This window comes from Triturus cristatus, chromosome 3_1, assembly GCF_964204655.1.
Source record: "Triturus cristatus chromosome 3_1, aTriCri1.1, whole genome shotgun sequence".
NCBI classification, from domain to species: domain Eukaryota; kingdom Metazoa; phylum Chordata; class Amphibia; order Caudata; family Salamandridae; genus Triturus; species Triturus cristatus.
Window position 1 is genome coordinate 334605342 of NC_140583.1, and position 20701 is coordinate 334626042.

Here is a 20701-nt window from a genome sequence, read left to right on the forward strand (position 1 = left end):
GAGACAGGAAACAAACACAGAGGAAGGGCAAGGTCAGGCACAAGAGCAGGACATACAAATAAGGGGAGGCGCAAGAGAAGAGGGACTTATGACCTGAGGCACAAAGGAGAAGGAAGAGTGGACACCCAGCACGGGGAAGCCAGAGAAAGCCGAAACGTACACGGTTCGTGGGGGAGCCCCCTTGCAACAAGAAAAGCCAGCGAGAATCCGTGGACAGCCCCCGACAATCGAAAGAACAGGATGAAGCCGAGACTCGCCTCACGGGCTGTGAGACACACTAGCTAGATGATTCGTCCTGCCATGTTCCAGGAGGAGCGTGGTATTCCCAGGTCGGTGAGAGGCAGCGGGACTGGTAAGGGAGGGGGGGGGGCAGGTTCTGCTGCGCTTCTAATCTGAACCAAGAGCTTAGTGTGTTCTTGAATAATACGGCAGAGGATACCAAGAGAGGAACACTTCACAGTTAAAAGCGATTGTTGATGGTTTTGCTTTCATCCTTAGAAATTCATTTTTATTATTTAATTTGGTTGTCAGATTCTGGGTGAAAATCTGTTTAACATTTGATTACCAGCAAGATTATAAATTTGTGAAAAGTGGCTACTACTGGGTATAACAACAATGACAGGAGATAGATTGACATATAATATACAGGAGGGGATAAAGAAGAAGTAAAAGTAATGTAAGGTCAGGAGACTTACCTGTCGCCTGTTCCTTTCTGAGGGTGACAGCAGGCAGAACCCGGGATAGATCTGAAGAAAAAGAAAAAAGAAAAGATACAGTTATCAGCCGGAAGTGCTAAAACTGACTTCCTACCGGGTACATCAGAAACCTACGTATATAATAAAATATTTGATAGTGATGAGAACCCGCTAAAAGTCTGAAGTGTTTTACCTGCCAAGCTACATGGTGTCAAACTATTTATTAAATTGATCTCTTTATATTGCCTCTACAGTTAAGCTTGCCTACCAGAGAGTTAAGCATAGGTTAATTTAGAGACTGTTTGCAGTTCACTCTGACAAGGATTTTCGCTGCTGCTTGAGAAGGGCTCACACTCCCCTCAACCAGCACCAGCCGCACCCTACTGCACAATACATGACTCTAAAGTAAGCCAGTCCAGGATAAAAGATGGTGTTCACATGTCACAACCAGTTATAGGAAAACAATTTAGTAATACTAACTATCCATAGATGCTGAAATCACAGAAAAAACAAAAGATCGCTACCATTATAATAGAAGAGTGAGTAAGCATAACTGAGAAAGAGTGAAAAAGCAAACTATCTTGAAGTCATAGGCATTGATTATGCAGTGAATAGAGGTGAAGTCCCATATGACCTAAAAAGAAAAAAAAATACTTCAAAAGTTGGAGAGAAAGTGTCCCATTTGATTTGCTATTTTTTTTTTATAAATCTTTTTATTAAACAGACATTGGTATAGATAGATCAATACAGAGGATAAGACAATTTACACATTGTAATAGACACGGGGGGAATGGTATACAGTCATTACATAAGAGAGGAACTTCACAGGGAGGAAGGGTCATCATGTTCGTTACATCGAGGCGGTGCACAGATCTCTCCTCGGTAGGTATTTCACAGGCCCCATATACGGGACCACTTTATGGGGCATCCCCTTGCCAAGTATACTGTCTTCTCTCTAAACATGCACCAGTCAAGGTTGTTTTCCCAGGCTTCCAGTGTGGGTGGGTGTGTTGCCCCCCATAATTGGGCAAGGTTTCTTTTCGCCAGCATGAACCCTAGCGTGGCCCATTGTGTCTGGTGAGTGTTTAGGTCTGTGGGCTCCCAAATATTTAGGAGGGATCGTCTCGCCTCCGGGCGGAGACATACATGTAACACCTCATTGATCGTGTTGTGTATCTTGAGCCAGAAAGAACTGATATGATTACATTCCCAGATAGCGTGCATGAACGTACCCCTATGGCCACAGCACTGCTTGCATTCCCCAGTGTCTGACCACCCCATGTGTACTAATCGGGGCCCCGTAATGTATATCCTATGGAAGATCTTAAGCAGCATCAACCGCAAGCGCGCTGGGATAGCCACCACTCTGGGGGAGGACCCTGCCAACTGCCAGTCCTCGTCATCTAGCTCTACCCCATCTTGCACCCATTTATCTCGTAATGTTTGGAGGGGGTCTGCCATGTGATTGATTAATTTCTTGTAAATTAAGGAGATAGTTTTGTCGGGAAGGTGACCGTCTAAAATTCTGTCCTCCAGGGGAGAAGCCTCCGGAGGAACAGTCCCTTTAGGCAGAGAAGAGTGGAGAGAGTGTAGGACCTGTAGGTAGCGAAAGCGTTCTGTGTCTGCCAGCTCATATTCAGCCTGGAGCGTGTTGAAGGACTTAATCCCACCACATCCACAGACATCGTTAATATATGAGATCCCAGTCAGGTCCCACCTGTCAAACCCTTTCGTTTTCCACAAATCACCCAGTTTTTCAGAGTCCCAAAGAGGGGTGGCTAATGTCAGTTTATGTCTCCATCCAAGAAAATTAGTGGCGTCATGCCAAATTTGAACGGAGTGTTTAGTGGGCCAAGTTAAAGCAAATCGTTTAGGTCGGAAATACAATGCTCTATTATAGTTGCCACCTGGAAGAAGCCATCTATCCATGGCATAACCGGGATCATCAGCGCGACCATACGTGCCATGGTTGACAGCTGTAAGATGGGATGCCCAATAGTATTTTTTGATATCCGGGAGAAAAATGCCTCCGTCATACCAATTTAGCGTTAACTTACTCAGGGCGATTCGAGGTTTGCCGTCCCATAGCAGGTCCTTCTGTAGGCCCTCGATCTCCCAAAAATAGCGTGCCGGAATTGGGTCAAGGGTATTCTGTAGGACATAGAGGAACCTTGGTAAGGACATCATTTAAAACAGGGCGGCTCTGCCCAAGAGGGAGAGGGGAAGCGATTTCCAACTGGCAATATCATTTTTGAGTTTGTGGAGAGAGGGAAGGAGGTTGTGGGCATAACGGACCGAGGGTTCAAGTGAGATAAAAATCTCCAAATATTTAAACCCAGCAGTGTTGATTTGTATTGGGAAGTTTCTCGGAGGGAGGGGTGGGTCTCCCCTCAAAACGAACAATAGGGATCTTCCCCAATTGACTGAAAACCCAGATTATCTACCAAATAGTGCGAGAATGTCCAATACCACTACAAGGGGTTTATTAGGGGAGGCCAAATAGAGTAAAATGCTGTCCGAATAGTGTGAGATACGGACCTCCCAGCCGGGGGACCACCGCAATCCTCGTATCATCGGATCCCAACGGATCCAGGCTGCAAGCGGTTCCAGGGCCAGAGAAAAAAGGAGAGGGGACAGCGGGCAACTTTGCCGAGTTCCCCGACTAAGCAAAAATGTAGCTGATAATTTGTTATTTACCACCACTTGAGCCAGAGGTTCAGTAATAAAAGACGCACCCATTGGATGTATTTCGGGCCAAATCCCATCTTTGCCAAAACCGCCCAGAGGTAGGGCCACTCAATGGTATCAAAGGCCATGGTCGCGTCTAAGGACACGATCACAGCTGGCTCTCGGAGGGTGGGAGCTCTATCCAGTACTCCATGGATTCTGCGCAGATTCAGGACCGTGTTTCTATGAGGCATGAAGCCAGATTGATCTGGATGCACTAATCCACAGATCACTTTGATTAAACGATTAGCGAAGAGTTTGGATAATATTTCAGGCTCAGCGTTTAGGAGAAAGATTGGCCTGTACAAGGCACAGTCTGTTTTAGGTTTTCCTTCTTTATGAATAGTGACAATGGTAGCTATCCTCTGCTCCCTGGGCAATATTCCTGCATCCCTGGACTCTTCAAACACAGAGGGTCATTAGGATAGTGGGCGGATTGCCACCGCCCGGATGGCGGTGGCGATCCGCCCGGATGGCGGTGGCGATCCGCCCGCCAAAAACCACCGCCCGCATAGCAATATCCCCCCTGCTACATTACCATGGAATCAAATAAGGAAATAGCTTCCTTTACAGAATATTTAAACAAAAGAAAATCAGATAAATTATCAAAAGACAAGAGATACTGCACGCTAGAAAGAACATATCCATATCTTCATGAAGATTTCTATAAACAAAATCAATATATTAATGACCAAACAGCTAGACAACAAAAAGTAATGACGTTTTCAGACACATCTGACTCAGATAGTGAAAGCAACTCACACCAACACGAACTCAGTAACGCATATAATTCATTCAACCCGAATAAAAACTCCCACCAGTCTTTTTTAGGCCACCGAGGAGCCCGCAGAGGAAGGCTGAAAGTCAGATTTCAACCACAAACCCAATTCAGAGGGAACTATCAGGGACCTCACTATCAACCAGATCCCCAATATCTTCTGGAGACAAGGAACCAACAGTATTGGAAACAGGGAATATAATACCCATTTTCAACTTGTCTTCACAACATCTTGACCTTTCCAGTACAAATCTTTTAGCCAAAGGTCTATCATTTGTCCCACACTCTTATGTAAAAAAATTTGAACTGTATCAAGACATACACGCGTTCTTTAGAAAAATTAGACTTAAAAAATTATTTGAGTCGAATAAAGACCTTGAAAATGAAATTCCTATCATTAACTCTCTTTCCCTACCCTCTACTTTCACACCAACACTTGAACAAATTGGACCAGAAGTATCCACCTTTGAAAACGTAGTTTTGAAACAATTGGAGCAAAATCTCAAATTCATTCCTAAACCTATTTACAACTTAAGTAAAGAAGAATTTTTAGCAATGAACACCATTGCTAATGATAAATCTCTAACGATCAAATGCTGTGATAAGGGAGGAGGCATTGTGGTCCTTAACACAGACGACTATGAACTAAATATGCTTAAAATGTTAGAAAATCAATCATTCTATCGCAGGATTAAAACAAACCCTATATCGAGAATAGGAAAAAGGATTACAACCCTCACTAAGTTTGCTCTCAATGAAGGACACATCACAATTAAAGAATATCATTATCTCAATCATTCCAATAAAAAAACAGGATGCATTTATGGTGTTCCCAAAATCCACAAAAGTGTAGACCAACCACCCTACAGACCAATAGTTTCCACCATTGGCACAATAACCGAACCTCTATCTAAATTTGTAGACAACCCTATCAGACCATATATTCCGAAAATCATGTCATATATACAAGACACCAGAGACATGATAAATAAAATTGAACATCTACCATTTAGATCCAATAATGAAGTATTAGTGACTCTAGACATAGAGTCACTATATAGTAACATTCCACAACAAGAAGCCATTGAAGCCACAACATGGTTCATAGATAAATTTGCAATCCCTTGCTCTAAATTGTTCATACTAGAATGTCTACAAATTATTCTGACAGAAAACATCTTTGGTTTTGGTGACCATCTCTTTCAACAAGTGAAAGGCGTCAGTATGGGTGCTTCTGTGGCACCATCTATAGCCAATATTTACATGGCCCATTGGGAAAATAAGTTCATCCATAATGAAATTGCCCCCTTTTTCGAATCTGTTTCCCACTGGTCCAGATACATTGATGACATCTTTTTTATCTGGACTGGTGGGGAAGATACTCTATCTGAATACCTACAATGGCTTAACCTCACAGATTCAAACTTACGGTTTACAGCCCATAGCAGCACCACACAAGTAGAATTCCTGGATATCCTCATCAGAAACAACTGTGGAAATTTAGAGGTGGATTTACATGTCAAGCCCACCGCTAGAAACACACTGTTGCACTTCCAAAGTTTCCATCCTAGAACTCAAAAAGACAGTATCCCCTTCTCTCAATTTCTTAGGGTTAGACGCAATTGCTCCAACCTTACTGACTTCGATAAACAAGCAGTTGAGATGAAAAGAAAATTCAGAGAGAGGATATCCCCACAGACTCATTAGAGAGTCATACAAACAAGCAAGGTTCTATGATAGGGACCATCTATTGAAACCTAAGAAACAGGACAAACAACACCAGCTTGTGTGTGTGACTAAACACTCAACACTAAATGCCAAAGTGAAACATATTATCAATACCAACTGGCATATTCTAAATTGTGCTGTATCTAATGACAAAAAATTGAAAAAACCCCTGTTTGCCTATCGAAGAAATAAAAACCTAAAGGACATCTTAGTTCACTCTAAATTTGTCGGGCAGAACATACAACCACCATTTATTCAAAAATCCATCAATGGTGAGGCTCCCATCAAAGGAACAATGAGATGTACGAAATGCAAATCTTGTGACTCCATAGTACCTGGAGAAATTTTGATCCACAATGGATTCAAAATCCAAGCTACCAACATGTGGAATTGCAAAACACAAAACGTCATCTATTTGATCCTCTGCCCCTGTAAATTAGGCTATGTAGGGGAAACTTCTAGAGCAATACACACCAGAATAGCAGAACACCGTTCTGCAATAGAAATTACTAGCCCCCCTAGTGAAAGATTTCCTACAGTTACATCATACATCAGACGAATTGAACTGGTGTATTTTGGAGAAAATCAACACACCAGAAGATAAAGGAGGCACCCAAGTGCGTAAAAAGCGAGACGTTTTTTGGATCTTCTACCTTGACACCTTCAGAAATGGCCTAAATAGCGATCATCCTTTCCAGTTATGCCTTCAGTTATACTGACAACAATGCCCAATAAACCCCTTAGATGTTACATAAATGATCTTATTAATAATTTCTGTATAATCTGGACAAGTATTACACCTTGAGATATGAAATCATATGTCCCATTATCCATATCTTGCAGGCAAAGAACATTTGTTCATACGTTCTGCACGTAATTAATATAGAGCCAGTGGTTCCATTTAAACTATACGTACTAATAAGCTCCATCTGTATCGACCGATATCCTATATAGACAAACATAGTAATAATGAATTCCTGCTGCAGGCTACATCCTTATAAATTACAGCATAAACAGCATGCCCCCTCTTTTTATTATTCATTGTTCTTTACATAGCAGATACCAGTATCGAACCACCAACTTAGTATCCAACGTATTTTGCATACCCATATTGTTAGGTTAGCGGTCTAGTTAAACGGAGGCTCTCTTCCGATAATTAAGTTCCGCTATATATGCCAATCACCTACAAAGATCTGAAACACGTCCCTTGGATGCTTCCTTTAAAACAATAGGTCACTCGAACAACGGCCTCCCTTCACGTTATGACGTCATACCTATATCGTTAGGTTAGCGGTCTAGTCAAACGGAAGGTTTTTTCCTGGTATTAAGTCCTGCTTTACACACCAATCGCCTACAAAGATTGGAAATACGTCCCTTGGATGTTTTCTTCAAAACAATAGGTCATTCGAGTAAACGGCCTCCCCCCACGCAATGACGCAGGACGCAATCACACCTGCATCGAGTTATCCCTTCGTAAATTTCATATTTAAACACGGTTTAGACCATACAGAAATGTTTATCTTTCCCGACCACCGGCCTGTTTAGTGACGACTTGGAGACATTTTATACATCTGATCATCTATATCAGGTAAGAGAACCATACAGATAATGCACACATAGAATCATGGTAGACCATTAGTAATTCCTACCAAACAAACAGAGATGATACACCACCATTTTTAGCCATTTCCAGCCTGCACTAATATAATCGTTACAAGCACTTGCTACCAAGATACATGGATTTTAATGTCACTCATCAAATCCATGCTTCAAATATATCCTATTGCCAACACCAGTAATGCACGACCTTATTTAAATTAAATATGCGCCACATTATAACTAACTTTACCTTAATAAAGGGGCTTAAAACAATGCAGATCAAAATCAGCCCTGAATAAATATAAAGAGAGCATACACGGGGGTATATAGATACCTCCGGTTTGTTGCTACACACTCACTATCACAACAACCACCATGTTTGAATAGCACTCTTTTATCTTAGGTTCCTATTGCTCTCCCCCTTTTTTTACAGAAAATTTACCCTACGCAACAAATGCTCGTCATCCATACGGCACTGCATAGTGAATTCAATTGTGGATATTCTCCGCAGAAGTTAAAATATCAGGTAATTTGAGATCATTGTCAGACATTAGGCAATACCAGTAGCACTAGGTAGGCATTAATTATTAACATACATGCTTGGCCCTTTATTCGTAGAATTACACAGTGAACAGGGAAGGCTTCCACTACACCAACCTTGTGGACCTTAGACAACATAGAATATCCAATTATATCCAGGTGGATCTATACCAGAAAAAAGGTATTAAAGTATAGAACTTATTATATTACAAATCATCTGTATATATGTTAATGAATAAGACACTGAAGTACAATTTGTTAAAATTACAGGTACTTTTTAACTATTCCCAAACAAATTCAACTCTTAATCTACCTATGAGGACATTAAATTCGTAGCGGATCTATATCAAATTTCAGGTATGGATTTGTCACACCAAATAAAGTTACTCCAGTTTGATTCCTGACTCTATATAAATTTAAATATTATCCATTACATTTTCAGGCCTGTTGGACACGTCCAACTAACCATCAAACCGTTGGTCTGTCTGTGAATCCAACATTTTTTAGTAAGCACCATTTACATAAGTATTGTCATTATAGAAATAGGTATCCACCTATTAATTCTTGTTATCTATACACTTCTGTATTCTTTATTTCATTTCATTCTGAAACAAGTGTTTATTTAACCCTTCCTGTTTACCCTTGTCATTAGAAATGATCTCTTCCCATACCATAATAGAAGGTTTCCAAATAGAGAATGCATAATGTAGATATACATAGCCATATAAAGAGAAAGTAAAAATGTGTTAACTAGAGGAAGTAGTCACAACATATTGAATATGTGATGGAAATAATATCTATGTAAGACAGTATTGAGTTTATGTTTTTTAATTACAGGAATTGTGGCTTTTCCTGACGAAGGCGTACTTTTCGCCGAAACGCGCGTAGAAGACTATTGTTTGGCCACAGAAGTGACCTTATTCATGTATTGTTGTTGGAAATTTTTTAATAGAACTATTGTACTGAATGATTACACATCGTGGATGTGCATTTTATTGCTGACATTTTTTTGTTATTTTTGTGATATCTAGTAATATCAATAATAAACACTACTGTAATATTTTTTTAAATTGTTGTGGCTAGCTTATTTTGACACTCCTCTAGCATCATTACTCTCAACTCATCAATTGCCTAGGAAGTTACTGTTTCATTGTATATTGCCCTGTCCTAGGAATTTTATATCCTTATATCCAGGGGGTCCGAGTTAATCACATATTTTTCAAAAAACAAATAACACACACGACCAAAGATCCTTTGCAGAGACCTTGTGATGGCACGCAGATCCCATGGTCCACCTCATGACCATCAGACTCGAACCTTTGCCAGAAACATAACACATTACCACAACCCCAACTCCTGGAGCATCAGCACCAACATCAATACCTGAAATGCAATAGTGTTGAAAGTAAAAAGAAAATGCTTTAATCAGCATAACATTTTTTTTTCAAGAACACTATATACAAAGGCCAATGGCCAGTCCAGAATAGAAGTCCTTGGGGGGGGACACATGTGCACGCGTCTCCCCTAGCTTGCCTGCACAGTGGAACCCTCAGGTTCGTCTCGGGGGGCATCATGTGGGGAAGGACCAGGCACCGCAGGGAAAGGAGGTGTAAGGGTAGGTGTGGTGGGTGCAGGGCCAGACGCCTCCACCACAGGGGGTGGGGCAGCGCCAAAGGTGGAGGTGAGCTTGGCGCTGAACACTTCTGCCAGGGCGTCCAGAGTATCCCCTGCACCGGAAGAAACCACAGGCACAAAGGAGGGGTGGGTTAGAGGGCGGGGGTCAGAGGGATGGGGTGCAGCGCTTCTGGGGGAGGGGGTGGACATGGGGGGGGACTCAACTCCCCTGCCCGGGGAATCCCTTGCCCGCTTGCGGGCTGGTGACACAGTGGGGCTGAGGCCCAGCACAGACATGTAGCTCTCCTTGTCTGACTGTGTGGCAGGGGAGCCAAGGGGAGTGCTTTTGGAGGGACTGGGAAGTGAGGCATGCGGACTCAGACTGTGGCTGCGTGTATGTCTGTGTGCCCCAGACCCAGTGGGTGTGCCTTTCTCCCCATGAGTGTGCGTGCCAGAACAGAAGGGACCGGAGCAACTGGGAGGGCGGTGATGGGAATGGAGGAGGCGGGCACAGATGTTGTGCTGCTGCCAGGTGTTGTAGCAGCCTCCGCCCCCTCGAGGAGTTCAGCCTCGGACCCGTCAGCGTCGTAGTTGGTCTCGCCACCAGACAGGTCCTCCGCCTGACTCCCCTCGCCCTCCGTGCCACTTGCTCCCGCAGACTCGCCAGCACTGGTGGCACCGGTGCTGGATCCCTCCTCCAGGTCCGTGCAGGTGTCTCCCTCGGTTTCCTCCGATGATGCTGTGGGCAAGGTGAAGATACAGAAAATAATCAGTCACCTGTATACATCTGACACATGAGTCAAAACAAAATAGGTCACAGTGCATAACAGGCAATGCATCATGAGTAACATCTAGATTACTCCGCACATATGTAAGCCCTGTACTCCCCAGTTGGTTGACCCACCATGCCACTTGGAAACAAGGAAAAATAGGACACAACAGCCAAAAACTTGAATTAGAAATATACTGAGAAGCTAGTGTCTGGGAACAGTTGAGCACAGCAATACTATGAAGGCATGCAACCTCTTGTTTACTGTGAAAGAAACAGTATTGGTGCACCCAAGGCTAAATAACAGACCTCAATGCTAAAGGTGTCCCCACACTCAGAGACCTGTAAGTACTTTGGAAACCCAAACGAAATACATTTTGATCCCTTGGGAATCACACCATTTTACACAATCTACATGTTTAGAATGTGTGAATGTGCCACTTTGTGAACAGAACACACATGTGCCTGTATAAAAGAAGTCACACAAGGAGGTGCACACAAAACTACATTTACACAGTCATTGTATGAGCTGCCAGCCTTATTCAAAGAAGCCACTGTTAGAAAGAAATGGGTTTTCTGAAAGTACATATACATGGGACCACGGCGGTCTGGATGATTTGACACTCGTAAGTTGGTATCACCAACAACCAAGGACTTACCCAAATGCCACCACACTGTGGGAACATGGATATATATAATCTGAAAAACAGTCTTATTCGAACTGTGCCTTTCTTTAAAATGTGTTCCCTGAAAGTGTAAAGGTGGTTTCTTGTGCACTTCCTTGGGAGACATCTGTCATGCAGGCACATTATTGTCCTTCACAACAAAACATTAAAGTAAAGCATTGAAAACATGAAGACATGTTGACAAGTGTAGTGAGTGCCAAGGTACAAGACTTTTGGACTAACAACTTGAATCATGCCACCTGTCACATGGCCCTCCGTACCATGATGACACAGTTGGCAACACATCTGACCCACTGCCTGTCATGTGGAGTGGCACACATGTCCAAACACAGGACAATGCATAAGCTAATGGGCCTGCAATTGTGTTGGAATAAGGCACACCTGCACTGAGGAGACACCCTCATGGCAAGCCAGAATGTCCACACAGACGTCAGCACACAAAGACAAAACTATGTAGCATCTGGACCACACACTGGTGCCAAAAATGGATGAGCAGGAATCATGTATTTAAACTTTTGACACATGCTGCAAAGCACAAACATTAAACCCTGCACAACATCACTGGGTCACTGCATGTTGAGTGTCTGTCCAGACAATTATCACACACAGGTCAGACCTGGCAAGGAGCCATAAGGTTTGGACATGTAGGTCTCGCCCGCACAAACCCCCCATACCCGAGACAATGTGATTGAGACAGATCAAGAAGTGACACCTCTTAATCAGGGTTTACAAAAATGTGCATCAAGAATTCCCAAATGTACTCCACATCACCTCATGAGGCTGCCAACACATATTTGTGACAAACAGCCATCAACAGATAGTTGTGAATAGACACACAGGCACTGCCCAGTGTGAGTATGCACAAGCCAAATGGGGTCACCCTGTCCAGTGGACACATGTAGCACACTTTAGATAAATACAAATGAGGCCAGGGAACAATGCCACAGAGGCCAACCTATGCTAAACACACAGAGAATGGGCACAGTGTTGGATGACACACATGATTACGAGGCAAGGGTGTCTCAGGGGACTGTAGTGGGCACACTGCTCCATGGTCCTGGAATGATCTGACTGTAACATGAGCAACCGTCCCGGCACTATGCATATCTCCCACTCATGCATATCATGTCTGAGGCCACAACATCGGTCATGCATGCTGCAAGTCTGTTCATTTGAAACCTCACATTCCTATGTTGAGACTCCGCATCAGTGCCAACAAATATGTACCCTCAAATGACTGAACAGGACAGGGCACAGGCAAGGTACCAACACATGTCACAGACCACCCCCACACATGATGCAGAAGGCAATGTGCACTTGGATTAACTGGCAGCCTAGATGACCATGTGCAATAGTGATTACACACAGACCAGGGAACACATGTCAAGGAGGGGAAGGGAGGAAGAACAGCACTGGTTGACTTGGGGGAACAGGATATGCACTGCACATATAAACCCTGGCAGTGTATCCAGGCGACTGAGCACTTCCAAAAGCTGGTGACACACAACAAACACACATGTACCTACCCCTTCCTTGCTGCTGTCTCTCCTGTAACTGCCTATCTATGTCAGGGAAGACCACTGCCAGGACACGCCTCATCTGGTGGGTCAGGCGTCGGCACCCGCCGTGGGGGCGTGGAGGTGAGTCCCCCAGCTGGACCCGGGCGATCCTCCGGGTCCAGCACCGGATGTCCTGCCACAGTTTTCGGACTGTGACCCTCCACCGATCTCACGGCCCTAATGGCCCGCTTCCAGATCTCCCCCTTCTCGTAGGCAGTTACCTGTGAGGATGACAAAGTGAGACAACATCACTACACCTGCTCCATGTCAGAGAGACACACATTTGAACATTTTTGATATGTTGAACAGGGCATAGGATGCTGCCAAGGAATAGCATCTTTCTCATATGGACATTGGCCTCTGTGGAAGCCCCAATGCACTACATGGCATTGAAAGTACACAGGTGGCATGAGGGGTGCGACACACTCCATGATCATGGCACACACTATGCATCACAAGCAACACCAGGCTGATGGACAGCACCTCCAAGCAGTTACATGCTCCAGGCCACTGACGCAACCTCAGCAGAGTACACAGATACACACAGGCACAGATCAATCACCTGCCATTGGCAACAGCGGATACAAACCTCACTCTGCACATGTGTCACTTGCCTGTGGGGTGTCACAGGTGTAGGGCTAGCTCAGCAAGTCAGACACACAGCACGGCTTACTTCTCACATCAGATGGGTAGAGCTGTTGCCTCCTCCATGCAGCTGTGGTGCAACACTTCACATAGACACTCACCCACATGACAAGGAACATTCACACACATCAATGTCCAGGGGGCGTACACATCACTTGGACACTCTCACCACAGCTCCACTCAACTCACACACATCTGTGGGTACAGTCACCTGTCACACCGGGGGGACCACTGAATCACCTCAGGACAATAGACACAAAATGCCACAAAGGATTAGCCAGGCTGAATGTGTCATGCACTATGCAGTGAATGTCACAGTAAGCACAATGCAAGTGAGGAGTGCACACATGAACTGCATCATGCTCTGCATGGGAGACATAAGCCATTCCTCCCCTGGCACCCACTCTAAACAACATTGCATGTCTGTCACACCTGGACACAATGCCAGAAGTGACAGTCACAAAAAAGGTCCCATTCAAACAGAATAAAGTAACATACCGCAATTAGTACAATGAAAAATTGGGTTTTATGTTTAAAGACAGTGCAAAAATACTAGTCAAATACAATTAATAAAGGAGAAAATAACAGAACAGTGAGTGAGTTTTGGTGGCAGGGTAAAAGGAAATGAGCCGATTTCCGGTACCCAGGCAAGTGATTAAAAGGTGACTTTTTTGTGCACAAAAGTAAGCATTAACAAAAAGTCAATAAGGCATTTCATACTCCAACATTTGAGATAAAGATACAACGGAGTTTAGAAATGGTTGTCGGCGACGTTTCAATCCCTGTGCGGATAATGGGATCTCTTCAGGACAGGAAGATGACAAGGTTCCCTGGGGGGTAGCCTGGGTGGGGGGGAAGGGAGAGAAAATGAAAAGGTTGCGGAAGTAGGAGGAAAGGTAAAAACATAGGTGCGGGCGGGGGGGGGGGGTTGGTTTGTGGTTGGGTGGAAGGAGAAGAGTAAGCAGTGCGAATAGTGAATCCTAAAGTAAAAGAGGAACGGGAAGGAAGGAAGACAGGTGCATCCCAATAGTAGTGAATAACCAGCCAGTGTACGGGAGAGGGGAGTGGTGCAGAGGATAAGGGGACAGAGTAAGAAGTGAGAGAACTTACGATGTCAAAAAGTGAGGAAGAGGATCCAATAATTGTCACACAAGGTGGGGAAGGTCTGAGGAGCAAAAGCGTCCGGCGGGAGGGTGTTGACGTGGTCAGACCCTCGTTCGGAGTGATAAGTCCCGATCCCCTCAGTAACCTCCTTTGCACCCTCGATGTGGAGGCACTTTACACTAACATTCCCCATGATGAAGGCATCGATGTCATCAGATCTACCCTTAACACTAGGCCACAACCACATTCCGTCCCCACTTCCTTCATTACTCACCTCCTGAAAATTTGCCTCACTAAGAATTTCTTCCTCTTTGACGGAACCTTTTACCAACAATTGAAAGGTACCAGTATGGGAGCAGTTTTCGCTCCAAATTTTGCAATACTCTACATGGATTGGCTAGAAACAAACATAATACTATCGCCCCACAACCCTTTCAGGCCCCAAATCTTAGAATGGAAACGGTACATCGATGATGTTTTTCTTATCTGGAACAGTAATACAGACCACCTCTCCCAATTCCATAACTGGCTTAGTCATCACAGCAATGGTCTTAAATTTACTAACAATAGTAGCAAAGGAAAGATAGCATTTTTGGATCTTTACATCATTGCTCACAATGGGGGTCTATACACCACCCTTTACCGAAAACCCACAGAGAAAAACACTCTTTTGTCATACAGCAGCCACCACCCCAGAGCTCTTCACGACTCACGTCCCTATTCACAATTTTTGCGTATACGACGTAACTGCTTCTTTAAACAAGATTATTTTTCTGAAGCCAACCTGCTACTTAAGAAATTGACCAATAGAGGCTACCCACGCAAACTAGTGAAGAGATCGCTCAAGAGAGCCTGGTACTGCCCAAGGGAGATTCTACTCACTCCCAAAGATAAGAAAAATAACGACAAACTTGTGTGTGTCACAACATTCACACAGATTTCCAACGTGGTGAAAAAATGTATCAATAGGCATTGGCCTACATTAAATGCTGGCGATCTCAAAATAGAACGCCCCCTTTTTGCTTTAAAAAAGAACAAGAGCATTAAGGACCATCTAGTCAGGGCCGCAGTACCAGAAATTAAAAGGGACCCCACCCTCAGAACCTTCTGCAATCTACCACCCCTGGTAGGCCACTTCAAATGTACTAATTGCAGCGTTTGCTGTCTCACATTGGACACCAAAACATTTGGTAACTTTTCTAATTGTAACACTAATAATATTATATATGCCATAACTTGTCCTTGTAATCTGATCTATGTGGGGCAAACAACGCAGAAGATCAGAGTCCGGATTTGGCAACATAGAAGCAGAATCCGCTGTAAGACTGCTAATGCACCTCTTGTCGAACATTTCACGCAACTTAATCACACTGAGGATGACATGACAGGTTATCAGCGTGATCGTACAGTCTACGAGGAACTTGAACATTGCGGCTGTCCTCAACAAGGAGGAACTAAAATAGATAATCCGCTCTGATAGCCATCATACAGAACTGAATCGACTTGAGGACTGGTCCAACTTACTTTAAAACCCTTGCAATTGTTTATTTTGCTTTATTATTAGCGTGTTCCCTTAACCATGCCAAATGTACCCAATTCTGTATATTGAGACTCTTCCCTAAATCTTTCCATGCCAACTGTACCCACTTCCTCCCTCCCCCTCCTATTCCTTATTTTATAATTATTTTATACTATTCTCCTTATTCGGATCTCCTTCACTTCTCCCACCTCTCTCCCACACCGACCCCCTCTCACCCCCTTGCTGGCTCCCATATACTCTTGATCCTGGCACCGAGCCGCACCTACTCCGGCTCTTCATCTCTTCACTTCCCCTCCGCTTTCACAAATCCCCTCTGTCTCCTCCCTTTAGCACACCTAACATGGTTTATCCTTCCATCATGGCCGCCGCTCTCGCCTGCTCTGACTGTCCCTCTTCTCTCACTACTACTGGGCGTCACTATTTCTACCCCTGTCTGAGCTAGGCCCTCCCATCGCTCGCACTCCACGAGCCTTCACATCCCGTACTTCCTCGGCACTGCTGGAACTCCCTTCCTGGGTCCCCGCGTCCTCATTCGGTAAGTCCTCGTCGCCCCCCTTAGATCGTGTCCTGCGGCACCCTACCTCCTCTACTATGCTCACCCCTTACACCTTCCCGTAGGATATCCGCGTTATTTAACACGCCTCGACCTCAGAACACCCGGCTCGCTCGGGACTTCCTGATTCCAACGCCCACCGCGGCTCCATACCCGCACTCGCCCGCATCTGACGAGCCTTTCCCTGCGATTCGGCACTCCGCAAATCGGAAATCTACGACCTACTTGGTAAGCTTTTTGCAGCACCCCCAGCCTCATGCTCGAAGCTCCCCCCACCAGTCCAAATTCTTAGTTTACCTTCCGCTTCTCCGCAGATCCTTCACGAGCATTTTTTCCCGCAATCTCGGGACTTATCACTCCGAACGAGGGTCTGACCACGTCAACACCCTCCCGCCGGACGCTTTTGCGCCTCAGACCTTCCCCACCTTGTATGACAATTATTGGATCCTCTTCCTCACTTTTTGACATCGTAAGTTCTCTCACTTCTTACTCTGTCCCCTTATCCTTTGCACCACTCCCCTCTCCCGTACACTGGCTGGTTATTCACTACTATTGGGCTGCACCTGTCTTCCTTCCTTCCCGTTCCTCTTTTACTTTAGGATTCACTATTCGCACTCCTTACTCTTCTCCTTCCACCCAACCACAAACACAACCCCCTCCCCCTTCCCCCCCGCCCGCACCTATGTTTTTACCTTTCCTCCTACTTCCGCAACCTTTTAATTTTCTCCCCCCCCACCCAGGCTACCCCCCAGGTAATCTTGTCATCCTCCTGTCCTGAAGAGATCCCATTTTCCGCACAGGGATCGAAACGTCGTCGACAACCATTTCCAAGACTCCATTGTATATTTATCTCAAATGTTGGAGTATGAAATGCCTTACTGACTTTTTGTTAATGCTTACTTTTGTGCACTAAAAAGTCACCTTTTAATCACTTGCTTGGGTACCGGAAATCGGCTGATTTCCTTTTACCCTGCCACCAAAACTCACTCACTGTTCTGTTATTTTCTCCTTTATTAATTGTATTTGACTAGTATTTTTGCACTGTCTTTAAACATAAAACCCAATTTTTCATTGTACTAATTGCGGTATGTTACTTTATTCTGTTTGAATGGAACCACTGTTCCTTACAAAAACGTACCTACCCTCGGTCCCTTCTGACTCCTAGGGTCTCCTTGTTTCTTTAACTCAGTCACAAAAAAGGTGCACAGTCAAAGGTAGTGGAGTCAGCACTCACCTGCTCCCCTGGTCTCCCATACAGGCTGGTGTACTGTGGGAGGATGACATCCAGCAATGCCTCATTCTCCTCCTGGGTGAATGGCTGGCCCTCTCCACAGACCTTGACATGGTGCCAGAGGAAGCACAGACAGCAGCAGTGTTGTCAACAGGAAAGTTGTACAGGCAAGTGCCCTCTCATGGGTTCTGGCTGACTTATATCTGTCTTGCTGAGGGGCATTCATTTGGAGGAGTACATAGTGATTGGTCAGATTCATTCGCATCTTACGTTTACTCCAATCCCTTTCCACATACACCAGTGACAGCATTTGCATCATTCAAATTTTGAGCATCATGTCAAGTCAACAACCACTTTGCAACATTGTATTTTGTGGCCAACTGACTCTTCCAGGACACCTGAAGGAAAAATTTGAACTGAAAACTCTGTATCCATGACAAACAGCATGCATTTAGTGCCTAATACTTGTCCCTTATGTGTCCCCTATGTAATTTTCAAATCCACACACAGGTACGGTGCGTTTCACACGTACCCCTACGGCACCAGTTGCACAGTGCGTTTGACACGTACGTGTACGCACTAGTAGTACATGTACCTGTACGTGTACTACCAGTGCCTACACGTACAGGTACGCGTACGTGTACTACCAGTGCCTACACGTACGGGTATGCACTGGTAGTAGACGTAAGGGTACATGTACTACCAGTGCCTACACGTACGGGTACGCACTGGTAGTACACGTATGGGTACGTGTACTACCAGTGCATACACGTACGTGTACTACCAGTGCCTACACGTACGTGTACGCATTGGTAGTACACTTACCCGTACGTGTACTACCAGTGCCTACACATACGTGTACGCCCTGGTAGTACACGTACAGGTACGTGTACTTCCAGTGCCTACACGTACAGGTACGCACTGGTAGTACACGTACGGGTACGTGTACTACCAGTGTGTACCCGTACGTGTAGGCACTGGTAGTACACGTACGTGTAGGCACTGGTAGTACACGTACGTGTGTACAGTCCGTACCACGCGTGCTCCTATGGCACCACTACTATAGTGATACGGACCGTACACACGCCCTCAGAGCGTGTGTACGGTGCGTTCCACATGCTTACACTGTTGATAGGATGCGCACACGAAAGAAATTGAGTTCTCAGACTCGCACAAGGATGTACATCAAGTCATTGTCATTGCTGTCCTACATGTGCAGGGCCTAGGTGTGTCAGGCAGTGATATTGCACATGTCTCCTCATGTATTTGCACAATTGATGTGTGATGACCTGTATACACATGTCATGTGTGATGGGGCACTATGTGGCACACTTCCCCTTCACACTGCACATGTGTGCATGTAGTACAACTGTGTCAAGCACAGCATCACTGGTATGGCACAGTCACCACCACCCGCAACTGTCCCCTGATGCCAGGGACACTAACAACTGACATTTAATGACCAGCGTGCACCGATGTGACTATGTTATGTGTGTGTCATGTGTTTCCATGAGCTTGCTGTTGGTGTTCCGTCAACTGCATCTGCTGTTGCTGCATCCAACATGCGTCTGTGTGTAGATGGGCATGGCACACATCTACGCACACCATGCCACATGTGGATTTCCACGTAACGTGTGTCTGTATGCATCGAACATGATATTTTGACATGAGGACATATCTGCGTCGTCTCAATGTCTGTGTTTTCTGTTTTCCCGTGTACCCCTTCATCGCAATGTGTGTAATCTGTACATTTGACATTCCATGTGATCTGTGCGTCTAGCTTGCCGTCAGCTGTCTGTATGAGATGACATCCTTCAAATGCAGATATGTGGATGTATGTCACTCTTGTGATGTCTCTGGCTGTTCACTGACACTGGCCCACAGCTCGTTTCAGGGCAAGTGATGTAGACTTGACAATCAACGGGTGTAGCTGGCTTTTCGTAGGAGTATCACCTGGCTGGCATACGTGTCCTGGATGTATTGCACAGACCAGTATTAAGCAGATGTGTATTAGCAGTTGAGCATGTGCTCAGTTCATTGACATTGATGTTATGTTCTCACTCTTCGTTATTCATTCCAATTTTCTGCAGGGCACCGCCTGTCCCCAGACCAATGCCAGACTTGGGTGCCATGAGGGAACGTGACTGCATACGACGTTACAGATTCACCCAACAGTTGATTGAGGACTTGACCGCCAAGCTGGCACCACACCTCCAACCACGACACAAGTATCCTACTTCGCTGACCCCCAAGATGAAGGTGATGGCAGCCCTACATTTTTTTGCCACAGGTACGTTTCAATTCACCATAGCTGATGTTGGTGGCATGTCACAGACGATGTTCAGCCGTGTCCTGCATGATGTTTTAGCAGCCATGTTGGAGCACCTGGATGAATTCATCCATTTTCCGACTCCTGAGGAGTTGACAGGTGTTAAGGGTGATTTCTATGCCCTGGGCGGGATGCCCCATGTCATTGGGGCCATTGATGGGACACATGTGGCTTTGGTACCACCACAGGCACAGGAGGTCGCCTATCGCAACCGTAAACATTACCACTCTATAAATGCCCTTGTGGTGTGTCTTGCTAACATGCTGCTTTCCCATGTCTGTGCACGTTTTCCAGGGTCAGCACACGATGCCTATATCATGAGGCGTAGCAGGGTGCCACAAATGATGCTGCGGCTGCACAACGAACGAGCATGTCTTGTTGGTGGGTATACTCTGTTTGTCCTGTGTTTTGCGGTATCGTTGTATCTTACGGCATCTCCTGACCCACTTCTTTACATGATGTTTCCATGTAGGGGACTCTGGTTATCCCAACATGCCATGGCTGATGACGCCTCTCCGCAACCCAAGATCAGCTGCAGATCACCGTTACAACAATGCACACGGGCAGACCAGGCGAGTGATTGAGAGGACGTTTGGCCTCCTGA

The 20701-nt window shown here is 45.1% G+C and overlaps 1 protein-coding gene across 1 annotated transcript in view; it reads right to left on the reverse strand.

Annotated features, from left to right (window-relative positions):
- SEC11A (SEC11 homolog A, signal peptidase complex subunit) overlaps window positions 1-20701 on the reverse strand; it is a 436958-nt gene that overhangs the window by 373609 nt on the left and 42648 nt on the right. Inside the window, exon 2 of the mRNA XM_085644052.1 lies at window positions 696-746. Coding sequence (XP_085500178.1) covers window positions 696-746 — 51 coding nt within the window. The remainder of the gene's footprint in view (window positions 1-695; window positions 747-20701) is intronic.